Raw genomic sequence first — 18493 nt, 5'->3', positions numbered from 1 at the left:
TGCCCTAGAGAAACACAAAATGAAAAACTTAAGATTTAACTAGGTTTCTTCAATTTCATTCTAATAACAAAAGAATGAAAGATAATTCCTAAATAGTGGCATTTGAGAGCAATTTTACTCAACTACTAGAATTAGCAGCAGAGACTTTTGTGTTTCTGCATTTCTTGTGTGGATCCCGTTACACAAAATGCCAGATTTGACAATGAAAACAGGAGTGTGATTGGAGACCATGGAAAGAAGGAAATAGTACTTTAATGATCACCTAGAGTCACGCAGCATTGTGCATGCTGAATGAAAGTACTTAAAATGTTTAAGAAAATTGAATTAGGAGCTTCTTCTCAAACCCATAATTTAAAGACAGTAATCCTCCACTTTCCATCTGAAGCCCATGCTCTCCCCCCCCCACCCACCAGGTGACCTGATCTGTCCTCTCAACTTCCTCTTCATCTCTCTATACACTCGTGATTTCCCATAAACCTGTGTCTATAGCTCCCAACATGCCATCTCCAGGTGGGTGTATACATACAAGGTCAGACAATTAAGTTCGCGAACTCATCCTAGAAAAAGTGCTACATACCTCATTGCTGAATATCACTATGGTCACCTTCGAAGTACTCCCCTTGGGAAGCTATGCACTGATGCCAGCGCCTAGTCCACCCTTCAAGGCAATTTTGGAACTCTTTTTCTGGAATGGCCATCAGGGGTATCGTTGGATTATGCTTGATGTCCTGAATGTCATCAAAATGTCTTCCTTTCAATATTCCCTTTATCTTCAGGTAAAGAACGAAATCATTGGGGGCCAGATCAGGTGAGTAGGGAGGGTGTTCCAATACAGTTATTTGTTTACTGGCTAAAAACTCCCTCACAGACAGTGTTGTGTGAGCTGGTGCATTGTCATGATGCAGGAGCCACGAAGTCTTGGAGAAAAGTTCAGGTCGTCTAACTTTTTCACACAGCTTTTTCAGCACTTCCAAATAGTAGACTTGGTTAACTGTTTGTCCAGTTGGTACAAATTCATAATGAATAATCCCTCTGATATCAAAAGAGGTTAGCAACATCGTTGCAACAAGTTTGCAAACTTATCAGACCCTATATGTCAGAATTTATCAACTTGTGCAGTGTAAGTATGGTCAACTTAGTGTAAGTCACTTATAGGCATGGTGACTCCTGAAGCGTGACAGGAGCCACTGGTCAGGAAAAGAGGACTGAGTTGCTTCCTAGTACTGGAGGCTGAAAAGATAGGAACTGGGGCTCCAGTTCATTCCACAAGGGCAGGAAGGCTCCAAAGAAAAATCTCTAAACTCACGAAGGTCAGCAGTGGCTTAGAATTCAACAAAGAATGGTATATTAAATCATTCACATTTTCCACCCCTTTTATATCTGGTCCCCTCAAAAGCGAGTCAGACAACCAAGGTCAGCTTCTCGGCTGTGGGTCCCTTGAGGTTCACACTGATCCCTGTACCTAGTTCAGCATTAAAATTGTAACCAAGCAAAAGGAAACCCTCATGTGACACAGAGCTCTGTGCCTAAAAGGAGGAGGCCTTTTCAAAATCTTGCAGCTATACGGTTCTTACTTGAAAGAACACTAGATTACAGTCCCAATTTCAGCATTTTCTCTCCATTCCTTCACTGTCTCCATAGACATGGAACCCTTCTCTCTCTCCCAGAACAGGAAGTGAACAGAAGACGAGCTGCCTCTGTCTGCGCTGGGGAGGGGATTTGTTTCCTAGTGAGTGAGCAGTGCTGTGAACCAAGAGTGGGGTGCGGGGGTCTTCACGACCTCTGTGATCGTGATGAATGGTCAAAGGACAAAATAACAATGTATTCCATAGACAGAAATCTGGTTATCTCAGACATCATCGGCCCTGTGGTCCTATCCTACACTTACTCATGATGGCTACAGCCTCTTTATCTTTTTCAAATCTGAAGTGAAAAGAAAAAGATTGGCCCTCCAACTCTTTTTCTGCAGCCCTGCTCTATTCCCCACTGAAAGAAAGAGGTAGATAGGATGGTCCCGTGCACCACCACGCTATTCTGATCAGGCGTTACCACACAGCAGGTCCCAGGGCAGGGATCGGAGACAGCCAGTGTGCACCAGCCGCACAGAAAATGCCTTAGTACACGGCAAGCCTGATGACTCAGTCATCCATTTACAGTCTTCCAAGGGCTTCGCACTGCTCAGATCCAACCTCCTCTCACTCTCCAACCAGGGCTCTCGCCATGCCCACCCTGCCCCTTCCTGCTCTGCACAACTGAGCTTTCTACACTGCCCAGAGAGAACAGTCTTAACCTCTTCACGGTTTGTTCTTTGTAATACTCCCTCCTTGGAGCCTGGCTTTGTGGACTAGCATTTGTCCTTAAGGTCAACTTGGATATCACTTCAAGAAAAACCTTTCTTCAAGGAGTCTGTCATAAGCAGAATAAGTCCCCTCTCCCCGCAAAAAGATGCCCATGTCTTAATCAGGGAATCTGTGGATATGTTATGTCACAATGCAAGGGAGAATTAAAGTAACATGGAATTAAGTTTGCTAATCAACTGACCTTGAGATGGGAAGGTTATATGCTGTATTAACCAGGTTAGTTTAAGGACCCAAGGGTCCTTCAAAGTGAAAGAGAAGACAAGAGAGTCACAGTCAGAGATATGATGACAGAAGCAGGGGTGCGAATGATGCTGGTTTTGAAGACAGAGGAAGGAAGGGGCCATGAGCCAAAGCATGCGGGCAGCCTCTGGAAGCTAGAAAATGCAGGGGAACAGATTTCCCCCTAAAGCCTGCAGAAGGAGCACGGCCCTGCCTAAATCTTGATTTTAGCCCAGTGAGGCCCATTTCGGACTTGCAACCTTCAGAATTGTTAAGATAGTACGTTGGGTGATTTGCCACAGCAGCAATCGGAAACTAAATTCACAGCCCCTCATCCCGGTTTGCGCAGCTCCTGCAAGCCTCTCAAGCAGCCTGTCTCTGCCACAGTTGACATGACGCGTGTAGGTTTCCAGCTCCCCAACGGGAGTGTCGCCCACCATGGTCACGCCGGCATCCAGGAGCTCGGTGATCCTGCATGAGTGATGACCAGTCATTTCTCTATCCCCGAATGGAATCAGGTCAATTCTCTCAATTTGCCATACTGTGGCTCTTATGACTTTTTGCCAATCCTAAAATGCTATCTGCAATATTCAAATCCCATCTGCTTTTAAGGCCTGTTTTAAGATTTTGCTAAACATGGGGCTCCTTCTGATCTTTCCCCAGCAACACTCAATTCTGTTACACATGAAAATTGCACTCTCGCGGGCCGGCCGAGTGGCGCATTGGTTAAGAGCTGGCTTGGGACGCCAGCTCTGAGCAGCAGGGCCCGGGTTCAGATCCCACATGCGGGCCAGTGATGCTGCCCTCTACAGCTAAGATGGTGAACAACAGCTCAACCTGGAGCTGGTGACGGCGTAAGCTGCAGTGGGGCTGCCCTAAAGCTACCATGAGTGGCTGGCAGCCGGCGTGAGCTGCCAAGAGCCGCCGTGAGCAGCCATCCAGTGGCCAGTGACCGATCTGCCTCACCCGGGAAGAGCTCAATGATCACAATACCAATATGGGCCACTGAAGCGACGTCCTCCACAACTAGACTGAAGAACATAAGGACAGCAACTTGTCTGTTCCCCTTCCCCTATTCCCCAACGCTGTTCCCTCCCCCAATAAAATCTTAAAAAAAAAAGAAAGAAAGAAAGAAAGAAAGAAAGAAAATTGCACTGTCTTATGATTTCATATATCTAAGTGTGACATTCCAAATTAGGAAGAAAGATCCTTGAAGGCAAAATCCATGAGATAATACCAAAGAACTTGGAATTGGAGTTTTATTCAATTGTGAAATATTACTGTCATCACAGATTTGCCATTTCTCTGAGATCTTATTAGTGCTAAGCTTTCAATAGGTACATCACTTTTTCAGGGCTAAGAGTAATAATACTTAGAGCTCCTCTGCCTTGCCCCCATTCAGAGGGAAAAATAAGTCTATGAACTAAGAATGATGAAACCGCAATGTGTGAACCTTCACTGGATCTTGGTTTGGGGGGACGGAATGGGGGGGAATTTCCAATAGACATTTTGGCAGCAACTGAGAAAATCAGAAGGTGGGTTGTTTATAGATAAGAACATTACTGTTCATTTTTTTAGATATGATAGTGGCATTGTGGTTTTGCAGGAGAATGTCTTTAGAAGCATAATTTAATATTGGCAGTGAAGGGCCATGAGTTCTACAACTTTTTTCAAATGGTTCACCAACCACTTGCATATACATATATGTCAAGATAAAAAAAATTTTGGGAAATTCTTCATAGTTGTTCAATCTAAGTGCTGGTTGTACTGATGATCATTGTACAAGCCTTTTTACTTTTCTATGTTGTTGTTAAAATCTTTTATAATAAAAAGCTCAGGAAGAATTCAAAGCTAAACAAGATACTGTCTGGGGATACAAATATTGTAAACCTATCAAGAGAGAGAAGGAAATGTTTGTCTGGTTTTTTTTTTTTGAGAAGGAAATGTTGAGAATAAAATTCAAGCTGTGATGACCTAGGTGCTTCAGGGGTTCCTTGTATCATGACCCTTTTTTACTGATTCCATATTTATTAATAGCAATATAAATTATTGTAAGTAGTATTACCACGTGCAAAATTCCAGGGGTACCATCTACACTGACCTGTACATGGGTGATATCCCAGAGTTGTTCAGAGCTTCAACCCAGAAACAGTTCACCTACAAACACAGGAAAGGGGTAAAAAGAAAATAAAAACTAAAACCCTGAGAAAGAGATGTGAGTCTAATAGTGTTTTTCAGATCTGATTTTTTGTATTTCAAGGTAAAATACTCAGATAGGCTTAATAAACACTTGCTGCCCCACAGCACCACACTGGTTTTGAGGTAACCTGCCCAGAACAGAAAGGTGACACTGAGCCCAATCTTACTGCTAAGGTGTTTGGCCCCACCTGGACCAGCTGATGATGAAGTCAGATTGCCTTGGTCACCAGCCTTACATAAAGGTATTGAAAAGCTGGCCATGAGTCCTGGCAAATAAAGAGAATTGCAAGCATAGCCAGGATGCCCAAAAGCCATACTGCTTTCCTAGCCACCAAGTCTGCAAAAACCAGCTTTAAATTTCCATAGGGACAAGCGCCTCACACTGGACTGGACACTTGTTTCTCCATTCCTGTGCACTCCAATTTTATATTTAAAAGAAAGCTTAAAATATTGATTCTTGATAGTGCTGACAAAGTCTTAAGCAAACAAACATCTGATGACACGAGATGAAAAATAACTTTGACCTCTACTTGTGGATAAGCAAATGAGTAAACATTTATTGGGTTGTTGGAAAAGTCATGACTCATTTTTGCAATGAAAAACATAGAAAAAATACATCATGACTTTTCCAACAACTCAAAAGAAAGATTTCTAAACTTGGCATACCTTAGGGATGATCAACAACCCATCAGTCATTATGAAATTAGTTCCTCTGCTTTTCTGCAGTCCGTTCAAAACATGACGTCATTCTCATTAAATAGATTCTGAGACATCTCCCAGCTAAATGAGTCAAAATGTGGACAGCTATAAAATAAAAACTAATGATTCCTAATCGATCATAAAATAAGCAAGGGAATACTAGAAACAATTTTGTTTGATTCAAATTCAGGCACCTGAAATCTCAGAATTAAGGGTTTTCAACTTTCTGGTCAAATTCAGAAAAGCCAAAATTGTTCAAGCATCACACAAAGTAGTAACAGTAAAAAAAAGTTCCCAAGTAAATACTCTAATTAACTTCATAAATTTAGGACAACATACCTAATTTCTCCTTTACTTTACTGTTGTCAGAAAATTTAGGGTAAATCCCAGCTCCAAATACTGTGTGTGACCTTGGAAAAGGAATTTAGGTTTTCACACCTTAGTTTTCTCAGGTGCAAACTAAGTCTATTTCCCTTGTCTACACAATTGCAAAAGAAACTCAAATTGGTATTGTGCACCTGTGAGTATTTTGCAAACTATAAATTGCTTTATTATCTTTATTCCATTGACAAGGAGAAAATTCTGAGATGTTCTAAATTAAAATTACAATGGCCAGAGAGTGAAAGAGACAGAAGTTAGCCTGCTCTGAAAAGATGGCTCACATTCTTGTATATGTGTCAGAATTTAGGATTAATTTCCAGGTGGCTATTTCCACAGGTTATTTTAGTCAGGTACCATGGAACTGCAAGAGCCTCCCCTTGCTGTTTACATGTGCGCTTTCAGGACTGCTGCCCAGGCAATCCACAGGAGTGGACATTTCTTTATACAGACTCTGAGCCTATCCTAGAGCTGGCCCCACTTCACCTCCCCCACTCCTTGTATACAGCTCTTGTCAATTCTTTCAGAGGCTTACTTCTTTCTTTCTTCCTCCTCCCTACTTGATATATAAAAACACTTGCAAACTCCTACCAGCAGTTCTCAACCTTCCTAATGCCGCGCGTGACCCCTTAATACAGTTCCTCATGTTGTGGTGAGCCCCAACCGTAAAATTATTTTCGTTTGCTACTCTATAACTGTAATTGTGCTACTGTTATGAATCATAATGTAAATATCTTTTTGTTTTCTGATGGTCTTAGGCGACCCCTGTGAAAGGGTCGTTCGACCCCCAAAGGGGTCATGACCCACAGATTGAGAACTGCTGTACAAAATGTTTTCTTTCCTATCTAGCCATGCTGCTTGTGGTTTAGACTTCATGGCCCAAGGCTGGTCTTTTTTGCTAGCTATGGCCTAATAAACCCTTTCTTTTAAAAAGTCTTTTAGCCGTGGAAGTTAAAAAAAATTTTTTTTAATAACACCATGCAGTTAAAGTCCACAATCCAAGATGTTAATACATTCCTCTATTAGTTGTTGAGCAACAAACAAATCCTGGCCTCACCCCTTTTCTCAAAGGTACAAAGAGCTACAAGGTGACATTCAATCAGAACTGCAAATATAATAGGCATCCAACAAGCATTTACTGTATACACAAAAGCAAGCCAAGCGTCATGAAATACGTCTGTAAATTCTTAAATGACCTATTTTCCTTACACTGAATTAAAACCTGTATTTTTTAAAGATATCCCCAAACAGAATAAAGGAAAACAAACACACAAAACCTCCGTATTGAAAAAACATGTGAAAAGTCTGTTTTACAAAAAAGCATACACATAAATAAGTATAAACATAAAAACAAAGAATAATCATATTATTGTGGATGAAAAAGGGGCCACAGGTTAAACCTGACAAGTTCAAGAGACTGTAAATAACCAATAGGATGGAGTGAACATAAAAATTCCTAACTACAGTGGCCATGGTGGGAAGTCACATCTTTAGTCTGTAGCTTCCTTGACAAAGGTCAATCTCTACCTTAAATGGACCTGTCTGTTGTCTTTTTGCATCTAAGATAACATCCTTGGAATGTCAGTAATCTCTTTTTCTGGACCAGAGAAGGAAACTACAGAATCCCTTATTATTATTCTTGTCTCCTGATTCCCACCTATGTGCTGTAAAAAACAAACTGTTACTGTCCTGCACTCACCTATGTAAATGAAGTACCTGTCTCTCCAATTTACTTTTATCCAATCCCAGAGATTACTCCGCTCTGCTTTCTCCCACCCCTTAATGTATCACCAATGGATTTTATGTAACCCTCCTCCTTTGATTCTACGAATAAAACAAACTGCAAACCACTATTTTCCAGAGCATTTTCTCAGTCCGTTGAGATTTTGCTTCCCGGCAATTGTCGCCAGTTTGGCTCAAATACTCTTATAAGCTTTCTCTTAGGCTGGATGTTTTCTCGTCAATACTATATACATATATATGTTATAATTTTTCTTTACGAGATAATTTTTTGGAGTACAGTAACTATTTTAAAGTGTTCCAGGGCCGGCCGAGTGGCGCGTTGGTTAAGAGCTGGCTTGGGAAGCCAGAGGGCCCCGGTTCGGATCCCACATATGAGGGCCAGTGACACTGCCCTCTACAGCTAAGATGCTGAACAACAGCTCAACCTGGAGCTGGGCTGCCGTGAGTCACCGGCGACAGCGTAGGCTGCAGCCCCTGTGGCAGTGGGTTGCCATAAGCTACCATGTGTAGCCAGCAGCCAGCGTGAGCGGCCAGCAGCTGCTGTGAGCGGCCGTCCAGAAGCTGGAGACTGATCTGCCTCGCCCAGGAAGAGGGCAATGATGGTGCCAACTTGGGCCAGTGAAGCAACATCCTCCACAACTAGACTGAAGAACAAAAGGACAGCAACTTGTCTGTTCCCCTTTCCCAATTCCCCAATGCTGTTTCTTCCCCCAATTCCCCAATAAAATCTTTAAAAAATAAAAAATAAAAAAATAAAGTGTTCCACTCCTCTCTAGTATATTTATGACAAACAAAATATTATTTGCATCAAAATGTCCACTGCAACCAAAACTTGATATAACTGATGACATTCTATGGTAAAATTTCTCAAAATACTAAAAAAATAAACTGATTAAAGTCAAGATCACAAACAGTAAATAAAAACCCATGTGTTAACACCAGGATATTCTTTAGAAGTTTCAAGTATACTATGAAACATACTTTAAAGAAACCACCTCGGGGCCGGCCAAGTGGCTCAGTTGGTTAAGAACTCGCTCAAGAGTGTGAGCTCTGAGCAACAGGGTCGCCGGTTCCATTCACAGCCTGAGCTGAGCAACCGCTGAGCTGCCAACAGGTGGCAGGATGGCTCAGCTAAAAAAAAAAAAAAAACACAAAAAACACCAACCTCAACCCCACCTAGTTTACTGCCTACATTAACATGACTTTAGAATTCGACTGTCTCATTAGCATAGCTTGACTACTCCTGGAGAGTTGCTCTGGAGTTCATTGTTCATGGCAAGAATTGGTGAAAGACACATCAACTCTTCAATAGAAAGCATCAACAAACAAGTTTTCTCCTGTCCACAAAAAACATCCAGCCTAAGAGAAAAGTTATAAGAGTTTATTTCATCAAACTGATGACAACTGCCAGGAAGCAAAATCTCAAGGGATTTAGAAAAGGCTCCGTGAAATGGTGGTTTGCAGCTTATTTTATACATAGAATCAAAGAAGGAGGGTTACATGAAATCCACTGGTGATAGATTAAAGGGGGTGGGAGAAAGCAAAGCGGGAAACCTCTGGGATTGGATAAAAGTAAATTGGAGAGACAGGTACTTCTTTTACATAGGTGGGTGGAGGATATAGTTAGCAATTCTCGTTGTGTAGCACATAGAGATGGTAATCAGGAGACAAGCATAATAATGAGGAATTTTGCAGTTTCTAGCTCTGGTCTGGAGAAAGGGTTATTGACATTCCAAAGATGTTATCTTAGGTGCAAAAAGACAACAGACAGGCCCACTGAAAAGGCACAGACTATGTAACTATGACGGAAGCTAAAGATGTGACTTCCCGCCATGGCCCACTCAGTTATGAAATTTTTTTATGCTCACGCCACCTTATGTGGTTATTTTCAGTCTCCTGATCTTGTCAGGTTAATATGTGGCCCCTCTTCCATCCACACTCCTAAAACTCAAAATCCTAGCCTGGCTATTGCCACCAATCCCAAACTGTTACACTCTGATGTTTACCCACCCCTCCACCCCCCACCCTTAAACCAAACTTCCAAATCTCAATAAAATCCAACCCTGTCTTGCCCCCGTCAAGACTGCCAAAGTTCTGTCCAGGTGGTGATCTCCCTCACAGCAAGAAGCCATAAACTCAGCTCTGTCTTACCAGCTGGTTGGTTGGTGATATCTGGGGAGTTAGCGTTCAAAAAGTGTCACTAAATAAAATGAATATGCTGCAAATGACAAAAGAATCATGGACAATTTCTTAGGTGGTAATACTAACAACTGATCAACAATTGAAGAATTTTCACCCAAAATTGTATTCTAGAAGTCTAGATATAAATATTAGTATTTATTTATTTATTTATTTAGCTGAGCCATCCTGCCACCTGTTGGCAGCTCAGTGGCAGCTCAGCTTGGGCCGTGAATCGAACCGGTGACCCTGTTGCTCAGAGCTCACACTCTTGAGTGAGCTCTTAACCAACTGAGCCATTTGGCCGGCCCTCATATTAGTATTTTATTAATGGCCTCGATTTAGATGAAACAATATAGAAAATGTTTATTATACCTACAGGTGGCACCAAGAAACTCATATTAAAAATGTGCCAAAATAAAGAATTTATGGGAACACAAGTTCCTAAATTAAGTTCACTTAAGAAATAGAAGAGTATTTATGAAAGAGACTACACACATCTCAAATGGGGAAGGACTGAAATTAACTGACCTCCAGATTCTTTCACTCTCAACGTCACAAACCAAAATCTGTACCAAAGCCACAGCCCCACGTAACAAGCCCATCAGGGACACTTACAGGTGTGCTCCCTTTATTGGCCACAACTTCCATGTGCACCCCCCTTTCTCCCATTTCTGGTCCAGTAAACCCCAGTAAACCGGGTCTTAGCTTCACTTGTGAAACCAAGGGTCCTTAGGACTTTGATTAAATTTGGTTTTAAATCCTAGCTCTAGAAATCATATCCCCCTCTCCTATATACCCTTCAGAGACCTCTTTCCCCCATAATCAGCAAGCAACCCTTCAACCCCCCGAAGGCAGAAGACAGTAGCCCAGACCTGACTAATGGTCACACGGTCAGTCTGAACCTCTGCAGGCTAAAGATAACAGCTTGACCCTAAGTTAGGTTTCAGTTCCCGAGCCCTAGGGTAGAACAACCCCTGGCTACTTTCCCATGAGACTGAAGAGAGGGACTCCAGAAAAGACCTCAGAGCAGTCCGCAACACCTGAGGAAATGATTCATTATCCTTACTTCACCTTTGACCAATCAGCTCCCAAGATGACCCAGAACCCCTAACCCACGGTGTCTTGTGATTTTGCCCTATTGAATCTGTAACACACACACCACTGGGGAGCCATGTCTTTGAGCGCTAGCTCACCTGTGTCTCCGGGCTTGGTGCCATTTCCTTAAATAAACCTTTACTTTCTTTGCTGCAAACTCCTATTCGGCCTCCTTTGGCTTTGATGCATGCCAGCAAAAAGAACCCCTTGAGTTAGGTTAACACTTGCAATTGCTCAGACTCTCTCAACCCATTCAGAGCTTCAATAACCCACTTGGGCTTCAGTCCACTTCCCTGCCCACCAGATCTCATGGTCAGCCACTTCAATCCTGGCCTCACAGACTCCCTCACTCCTTTGTTGTCCTTGACCTGGTATTCCCAGGCCAAAATCACTCCCAGTGCCTTTCCTATTCAGCTATTAAATGGGGGCTATCCCTAACATAGTTGTTATGAGGAGCAAATAAAGTAAAATGTATAAGTGCTCTGTGAACCCTAACTCATTATACAAGCATCAACTGTTATGACTATTACTGCTACTGAGTTAAGAACTATGTGAATTTGGTACAAAACAAATCTGTGTTATTTTAGTTCAACTGAAACTTCACTGACTGAGTTTGATTAATTCCATTAGTTGCTTCTTGATCATTTCATATTACACACACTAAAATAACATTCCAAAGGTGTCCTATCAGAGATGAGTTCAAGTTCCAGCTTTGCCACTTGCTCTATTGCTCATTTAGGGCAATAACAACCACACTCCAGAGTTAAGTTTAATATATAGTATAATATAAGAGCGAGAGCGAGCGAGCGAGCGAGAGAGAGAGAGAGAGAGAGAGAGAGAGAGAGAGAGAGAGAGAGATTGGGTTGAACTACACTGTTTTCTAAGATCCCTTGAAACTCTATGGTTCTGAGACCCTACTTTAACTGAGAAAATTGAAAGCATCAGACACTTTGATCTTCCCTCTTCTGCTTTTCAAAATGTTTCTGCATCAGCCCTCCACTCCTTTGCTTTCTTTTTTCTGGGGCCTGCCCCTTCTCATCAGCATCTTTCACTCCCACTTGACTTCTTTCACACAAATGCCTATCTCCCCTCCCTTGAAAAAGGAAAATTTCACTTGATCCTCCAGTCCTCTCTAGCTGCTACATCCTGTATTGCCTTTCACTGCTGGCACTTCCTGAAAATAACTACCTATAATATTTCACCTTTCACATTCCTCAACCTTTTGTAAAATCTGGTTTCTACTAAGATCTTCTGCTAACCTGCACTCTATGCCTCACCCTTATTCCTAAATATAATACTATTGATGATATCCTCTAAGCAATCCCTCCTCTTCTAGCACCCAGGACCTCATTATCTTGGTTCCTTTCCTGTATCTCCCACCCTAGGCACTTCCCAAGGCTGTTTTCAGTTCTCGCCCCTCCCTATCCTTCTCAAAAGTTGATATTTCCAGACCTGACCTTTCATTCCCGTTTTCATCACCACCTTGAGCCACCTCTCTATTTTAGAGAATGACACACCCTGTCCAAACCAACTCACCCATGCTCACTCCTAACCTGCAAAACTGAGCAATAATTTTTGCCTCTTTCCTAAAACACTGTTAAGTTATGAATGAAAACGTGTCTCCTAGCAGACTTATTAGTCTTTGATCACCCTAGTCTAGGTCCCATTACTATTATCTAAAATATACATCCTCTCTCAACCCCTACTCCCCTGCCCCTACCAGACCCACTTTAAGCTGTCATCACTTTTTATTTATAGCATTTACAACATGCTCCTACCTGAATTCTTTGTGGCAGCTCTCTCCCCCTTCCAACACTTTCTCCAGGCTGCTGCTACAGTCATAAGCTTATGCCTTTGCAAACACTTTCCAGTGACTTTCCAAAGTCTATGGAATAAAGCCTACCTTCCTTCACAAGTCTCTCAGGCTCCCACCCCATGTCCCAAACATGCAGTTTATTATGCTCCCGGATTACCAAACTAATCTCAGGTCCCTTTGCCTAGAATGCCCTTCTCCAACACTTGTCCACCTGGTGAGTCCCCAGAAACCTTTCAATTCCAAGCTCAGCCCTCACCTCCTCTTTATAAAGCTTTTCCTGTTGTCTCCATGAAGAGTCCAACTATGCCTTGTTCAGACTTCTAATAATATAACTAACGCATATGTCTCCTGGGGGTTCCTTGAGAGGGTGGTCCTGTCATCTCTCAAGTATTACTCTGCAAGTGGAACACCTCCTCCACTTCTGTCACTAATTCCCCAAGAGTTTTGCCTTTACCGCAACTTGAACAGAGAAGGCACTTGAAGAGTTTAAATAGACCAATTATTAACCATTCTCCGATGTGCAAACTGATTTTAAAATAGCCCTTGACCTGGAAATACAGGTGCATTCAAATATACACCCTGATAAGAAAGGACAGTCAGAGGATAGAGTTCAATGTCTCAAAGCTTGCCAAGTCAAGAGTTCCTTGTGATAAACTCTAAAAGTACAGCAACATTTTAGACATGGTTTGAAAATGCTCATCCTAAGAAATCTTAACAGGTTACATATGGCAACATCTACTCTCAGAAAACAAAATACAGCTGGGTATGTGTTAATGAAAACCAACAGGGCAGCGGTTATAAATAAATAAATAAACACACAGTGAGGTAACCCAGTCACAGATAGCTAAAGATGACAGTTCTAATTTAGTCAAATCAAACCACAGAAATAGTTTCCATGTTAAATACATTAGGGTGTTAAGAAATTAAATTAATTCAAAAGTTATTTTATGCATGGCTTCCCGAACATGTTTTCTTTTATTAAAAGCTTGTTAGTTTCTTCTCGTTAAGGAAGTTCACATGGGAAGCTGTTATTTCCTTGATTCTAAACTATACAAGTGCTAAAACAAAACAAATCCCAACCTAATTAATTCTATTTTTGGTCTAGTTTCCAAGGCAGTTTTCACAAAGACTATTCTCAGCCCACTGTTACTAGCTTTGTAATTTCAACCTTCAGTTGCTGGAACCTGTTATATTTTGTGTAATTCCTTGACACATATGTTCTATCACAGACTCTCATTTTAGTTCACTTGCTATCAAAGGTAGAAAAAAGTAAAGAAGGTGTCATCTTACTAATTCTAAAGTTTCATTCCTAAAATCACTGTTAAATTTATTATTATATCGTATGATACGTTCTCACCAGGGCTTTGTAACTTAAGATGATACCAAGTTCATCAACATCAAGTTCCAGGTGGAACCCTCCCCAAATCAGAACTGCCAGTGAGTCTCTCAGCAACAGTACAACCCAGAAGAAAGGCAATCAGGAAACCAGTTCTAGTTCCAAAGGGCCACTGACTTGACCTTGGCCAACCCACTTCACTCCTGTAATTCAAAATGGAATACCTGCTTCCCAAAAAGAAGGCTTCTTAAAGAAACAGCTGAAGTGCTTTGAGCTTCTAAAATAAAATGGAATTTTATTAACAGAAGATTTTATAAATCAATGTATTCTCTGGTCCAATTACCTAAACCAGCCAGTCTAAAAGGTCAGAAAGCTGCATTGTTTTCTAAAATTCCTTCTTGCAACCACTGCATTACTGAATTGGCCTAACGCTGAATCTTTTTCCACCTTTACACAGAATAGTGGTGTTACATCTACGTATTCTTTAATGTGAAGCCAGGGCAATCCATAGGAATGGGAGATAAAAGTGCTCATGAATTAACCTGTCAGGTCAAATGAGATCTACTGGTAGAAGAGCAAGGTCTGCGAAGGACTCAAACGAAGCAGGATTATAACTGTGTCATGTGCATGATACACTCAAACCTCCACAATCTAGCACACTGAAAAAGGCCAGAGGAAACGAAAGTGCTGATGGGGGAGCGCGCGAAGGCAAGCCTCCAGCGTCAGGATCCAATGACATGCTGGAAGCGAAGGTGCTTGTCATAAGTTTAGTCCTTTCTAACTTTGCTCCTCTGCAGACAAGAGGCGTGAGGCAGCAGCAGCTAGCTCCTAAGGTGCCAGGTCAGCCCCAGAGCCCGAAGAGGGAGAGAAACTGGAATGGGAAGAAAATAAACGGTAGTCAAGTGGAATCCTCCAGCTATCCCGGCCGCGGCCGCGGCCATCCTGGGAAAAGCAGCATCACTGAGGTCCGGGTTTTCGAACCCACTCGAGGAAGGAGGAAATAACGCCAGGCCGGGAGGAAGGTGCAGCGAGCAGCCGACAGCTTCACCTGCATTCCGTGGGCCCCACCCATGCTCCCAGGTGTCCCGGCCCAAACCTGGACCCAGCCGGGACGTGCGCCTCTCGCGGCTCTACTTACTTTGTCACTAGTGCTCTCGGTTTCGTGATCGCCGCCAGCCGCCTCTCCCTCGCGGGGTGGAGCCGCCACCGCTCCCCCGGGGCTGGGGCTGCCTCCCCGGTGTCTCAGCTCCAACATCTCGCGCTTCCGCGCCGCCCTGGCTGCCTCCAGCGCCCCGAAACCCGAACTGCGCGCGGGGTCTCTCCGGCTGGCTGCCCTTCACCCTGCAGCCGCGCACTCGACGTCCAGCAGTGCCGCGGCCACTAACACGTCCCCACCATGGAGGCGCCGCCGCCGCGCCGGGTCACCCCCAAAACGGCATCAACGAGCGAGCGCTCGAGGCCGCCACCAGCGACCGAGGCGACAAGGGCCGGGGACAGGTTCGGGGTGCGTGCGGGTCAGGCTCTGGGCGCCCGGCCCAAACGGAGAAGGCGGGGACGCGGCGGAGCGCGGCTGCCGGTTGCCAGGTGCGCGTCTCCACGGAGAGGCCCAGGTGGGAGGAGAAGAAAGAAGGAAGCTTGACCCGATTTAGCGCTTCGCTGGGCGCCCGCCGCCTGGGCCTGATCACTCCCCGCCCCGCCTCTGGGCTCGGCTGGTCCGGGCTCCCCTACACCTTGCTACGGATTCCTGCCTCCCGCATCCAGGTCACGCGCCACAGGCCCCGCCCCGCCCCGCCCCTCTGCGCTACACTGCGGTTCCCACAACCCCGCCTCCCTTGCTGAGGCGTGACGTCACGAGCCCGCCCCAAGGCTCGGCCCTGGTCTCTGCGCGCGCACTGGAGGGAGCCTTGAGAAAAAGGTACGAGCTGCCTGAGCTGAAGAAAAGACGAGCAGAGAGGTGGCGGAGGTGCGAGCAGCGTCCTCCCAGGTGAGGAGTGAGAACTTGTAGCTTGTCCCCGTAACAACTGGGAGAGCTGGAAGACGTCTGGTAGGTATTGACAGCACTCAGCACTACCCCTTCAAATGACTCCACGGCTGCATAAGCTTGACACACTGCCGTGTGTCAGAGGTTCGGAGGCGTCGAGAAGCAGAAACTTGTCTGGCAGGATGGACTCGTTGACTTCGCGGCATTCTAGCCCAGTGTCATCACCTTGAAAATAGAGATGCGTTTGCCTCACTGGGCGTCCCCGGATGGTCTGGCCAGTTTCAAACACAAACCCAAGCTCTGTCTCCGAGATACTCGAGTATTTAATCTCATAAAATTCACTGCCTGGGGTCCGAAGAGAGAACTCGGACGCTGAGATGGCGTGAGGTGCAAACTGCCAACCAGCTAATCTCTGAGCATTCATGGACCTTGGGTTGCTAAAGCTGGAACTGGAAAGGCACAACATCGCGTTTACTTTCATTCCAAATCCTGTTAGGAGGTGATTAGTTTTCCTGACATGTATGTGCCACCTGGTCATTGCTGAGAAACCGAGAAAGGGTTAAAAAAAAAAAAAAGGGAGACAGCCCATCACACAAAGAGGACAATGTTCAGGAAGCCGCCCTTATAGAACTAAATCAACAATATAAATTTCTCCAAGTCATTACTAACACATTGAGAATAAGTAATGTTTTTCAGAAAATTTAATAACAAGTAAAAACAAAGTCAAAGTAAAAAGCATTAAAAAGCACAGCACAAAGAAATTTTAGTTCATCAAACAAATCTTCAAAGCTCTAGGTTCAGATTGGGTAGCCACATTTTCAAAAGGATATAAAGAAATGGGTCAGTCTTGTGGAAAGAGCAACAAAAATTATAAAAGATATGAAAATAAGTCCTTTGAGTGATGATTATTGTTGAGTGCTTTTCCTTAAGGAACAGAAGACTGTGGGGTGACTAGGTTAATCAGTTGTTCTCCATTTCTTTGGAGAGCCAGAAATTAAGGACTGCCTCATTGTCAAGAACATAAGGTTGAGGAGGCTGCTAAAGGCAGTAGTAGTTTCCATCTCTGGCTCCCTCTGCAAAAAGGAGCATTAGAAGTGCTCCACTGGTCCATTCAAACCTTCGTTGACATTAAGTCTGAGTTTTTGTCCCACTGATGCCAATAATTGCCTGTGTAGCCTTGGATAAGTCATTAAGCCTCCATGTCCCCAGCTGTAAAACGGGTAGTAAGGAAAATGGCCTCTGTGGTCCCCTCCATCTTACACATGACTCTGCAATGAAAGCCTCACTTTATCAGAATCCAACCCTTCCTTTTACCCATACCTCAAGAGGACCTAGCATAGCAAGATGCGAGCATGGTTTCCTCCATCTCCTTCCCCTAGTCAACCCAATAGCTCCTTTGACTTTTCTCCCTTTGCTACAGGAGAAAAAAAGATAGTGAGAGAAGTAACAGGAGGGAACAATAGAGAACATACGTGCATGACAGAAGAAATAGAATTCCCTGACCCAGGAAAAATGGGACCAGTGCAGAGACTGACAAAATAGAGTGGTTTACGACTTTACCTCACCCTTCCTTAAGCTCTGCCTACTTCCTGTATTTCAGCTGAGATAGTAATTTCTTTTTGTCTTCTTCATTATAGTTATTGCCACTCTTTGAGTGATTACACTGAGCCCAGACAACAGGAACCACAGTTTATTCATCCAGACAGGCCAAACCCTTGCCACAGTACTGGTCTCCACCCCCAACATAGTCAACACATTTGTTGAAGAAGTGAATGAAGAAATGAATGAATGGCAGAGATATAGCATGACCAAAGAAAGATACACAGTATTTGTGATTTGGGGGACACATTTCTTTGTTTCTTTATTTTGGCTGCCTCTCTGTGTTTGTTTCTATGTATTAGGTAGGTCTGCTATATCTCCCAGTCTTGGCCGGGTGGTGTTACATAGTAGGTGGCCTGTGGGGCCCAGTGGCACAGTCTCCCTGGTCACCTGCTCCATGTTCTCCAGGAGTGTCCCTTGTGTGGGTTGTGGGTATCCTCTTGTTATAGTTGAGCCTTGATTGCTATAAGCACATTAGTGAGTGGGATTGACCTTTAGGCTGACTGGCTGTGGGATTTGGCCAACAACTTGTGGGCTGCTGTGCAGGAGGCTTACGCCACTGAGTGGGATTTGCCCCAGCAGGCTCTGGTGCCTGTTGAGACTACCCTTTGCATGTGCCGCTTGTGGGGCTAATTGGGCGGTGTTCTGTTGTGGTCTGAAGCCAATTTCCAAGTATGTTGGTTCTGGGACCTCTTGGGAGAGGCTCTAGTACAGGCCCAGGTCACCCACTACCTGTGGCTGTTCGGGGACTACCTGCTAGGAGCTACAAATCAATCTGTGGTTGTTCGCTGCCCATGCTAAACCTGGAGGTGTGTGGGAGAGGCCACGCTATGAACCAAGGATGTCTGCCACCAGTACTAGGCCTGGTGGTAGCTCTGCAAAAAGTC

General features: G+C 44.0%; 1 protein-coding gene across 2 annotated transcripts in view; it reads right to left on the bottom strand.

Moving 5' to 3' along the window:
- The window catches only part of CDS1 (CDP-diacylglycerol synthase 1), a 50646-nt gene extending 34847 nt beyond the window's left edge, over positions 1 to 15799 (bottom strand). The window contains exon 1 of one of the 2 annotated variants that reach the window (XM_019652154.1): positions 15165 to 15799. In XM_019652154.1, coding sequence (XP_019507699.1) covers positions 15165 to 15281 — 117 coding nt within the window. In that variant the 5' untranslated portion in view covers positions 15282 to 15799. Of the gene's footprint in view, positions 1 to 12946; positions 12988 to 15164 lie in introns of those variants that run through there. The other variant, XM_019652155.1, reaches the window with a different exon arrangement.
- Between the last annotated feature and the right edge of the window lie 2694 nt (positions 15800 to 18493).

Source organism: Hipposideros armiger, unplaced genomic scaffold (assembly GCF_001890085.2).
Source record: "Hipposideros armiger isolate ML-2016 unplaced genomic scaffold, ASM189008v1 scaffold_175, whole genome shotgun sequence".
Lineage (NCBI taxonomy): Eukaryota > Metazoa > Chordata > Mammalia > Chiroptera > Hipposideridae > Hipposideros > Hipposideros armiger.
The sequence above is the reverse complement of the archived record's forward strand: the minus strand, read 5'-3'. Positions and strand labels throughout refer to the sequence as shown.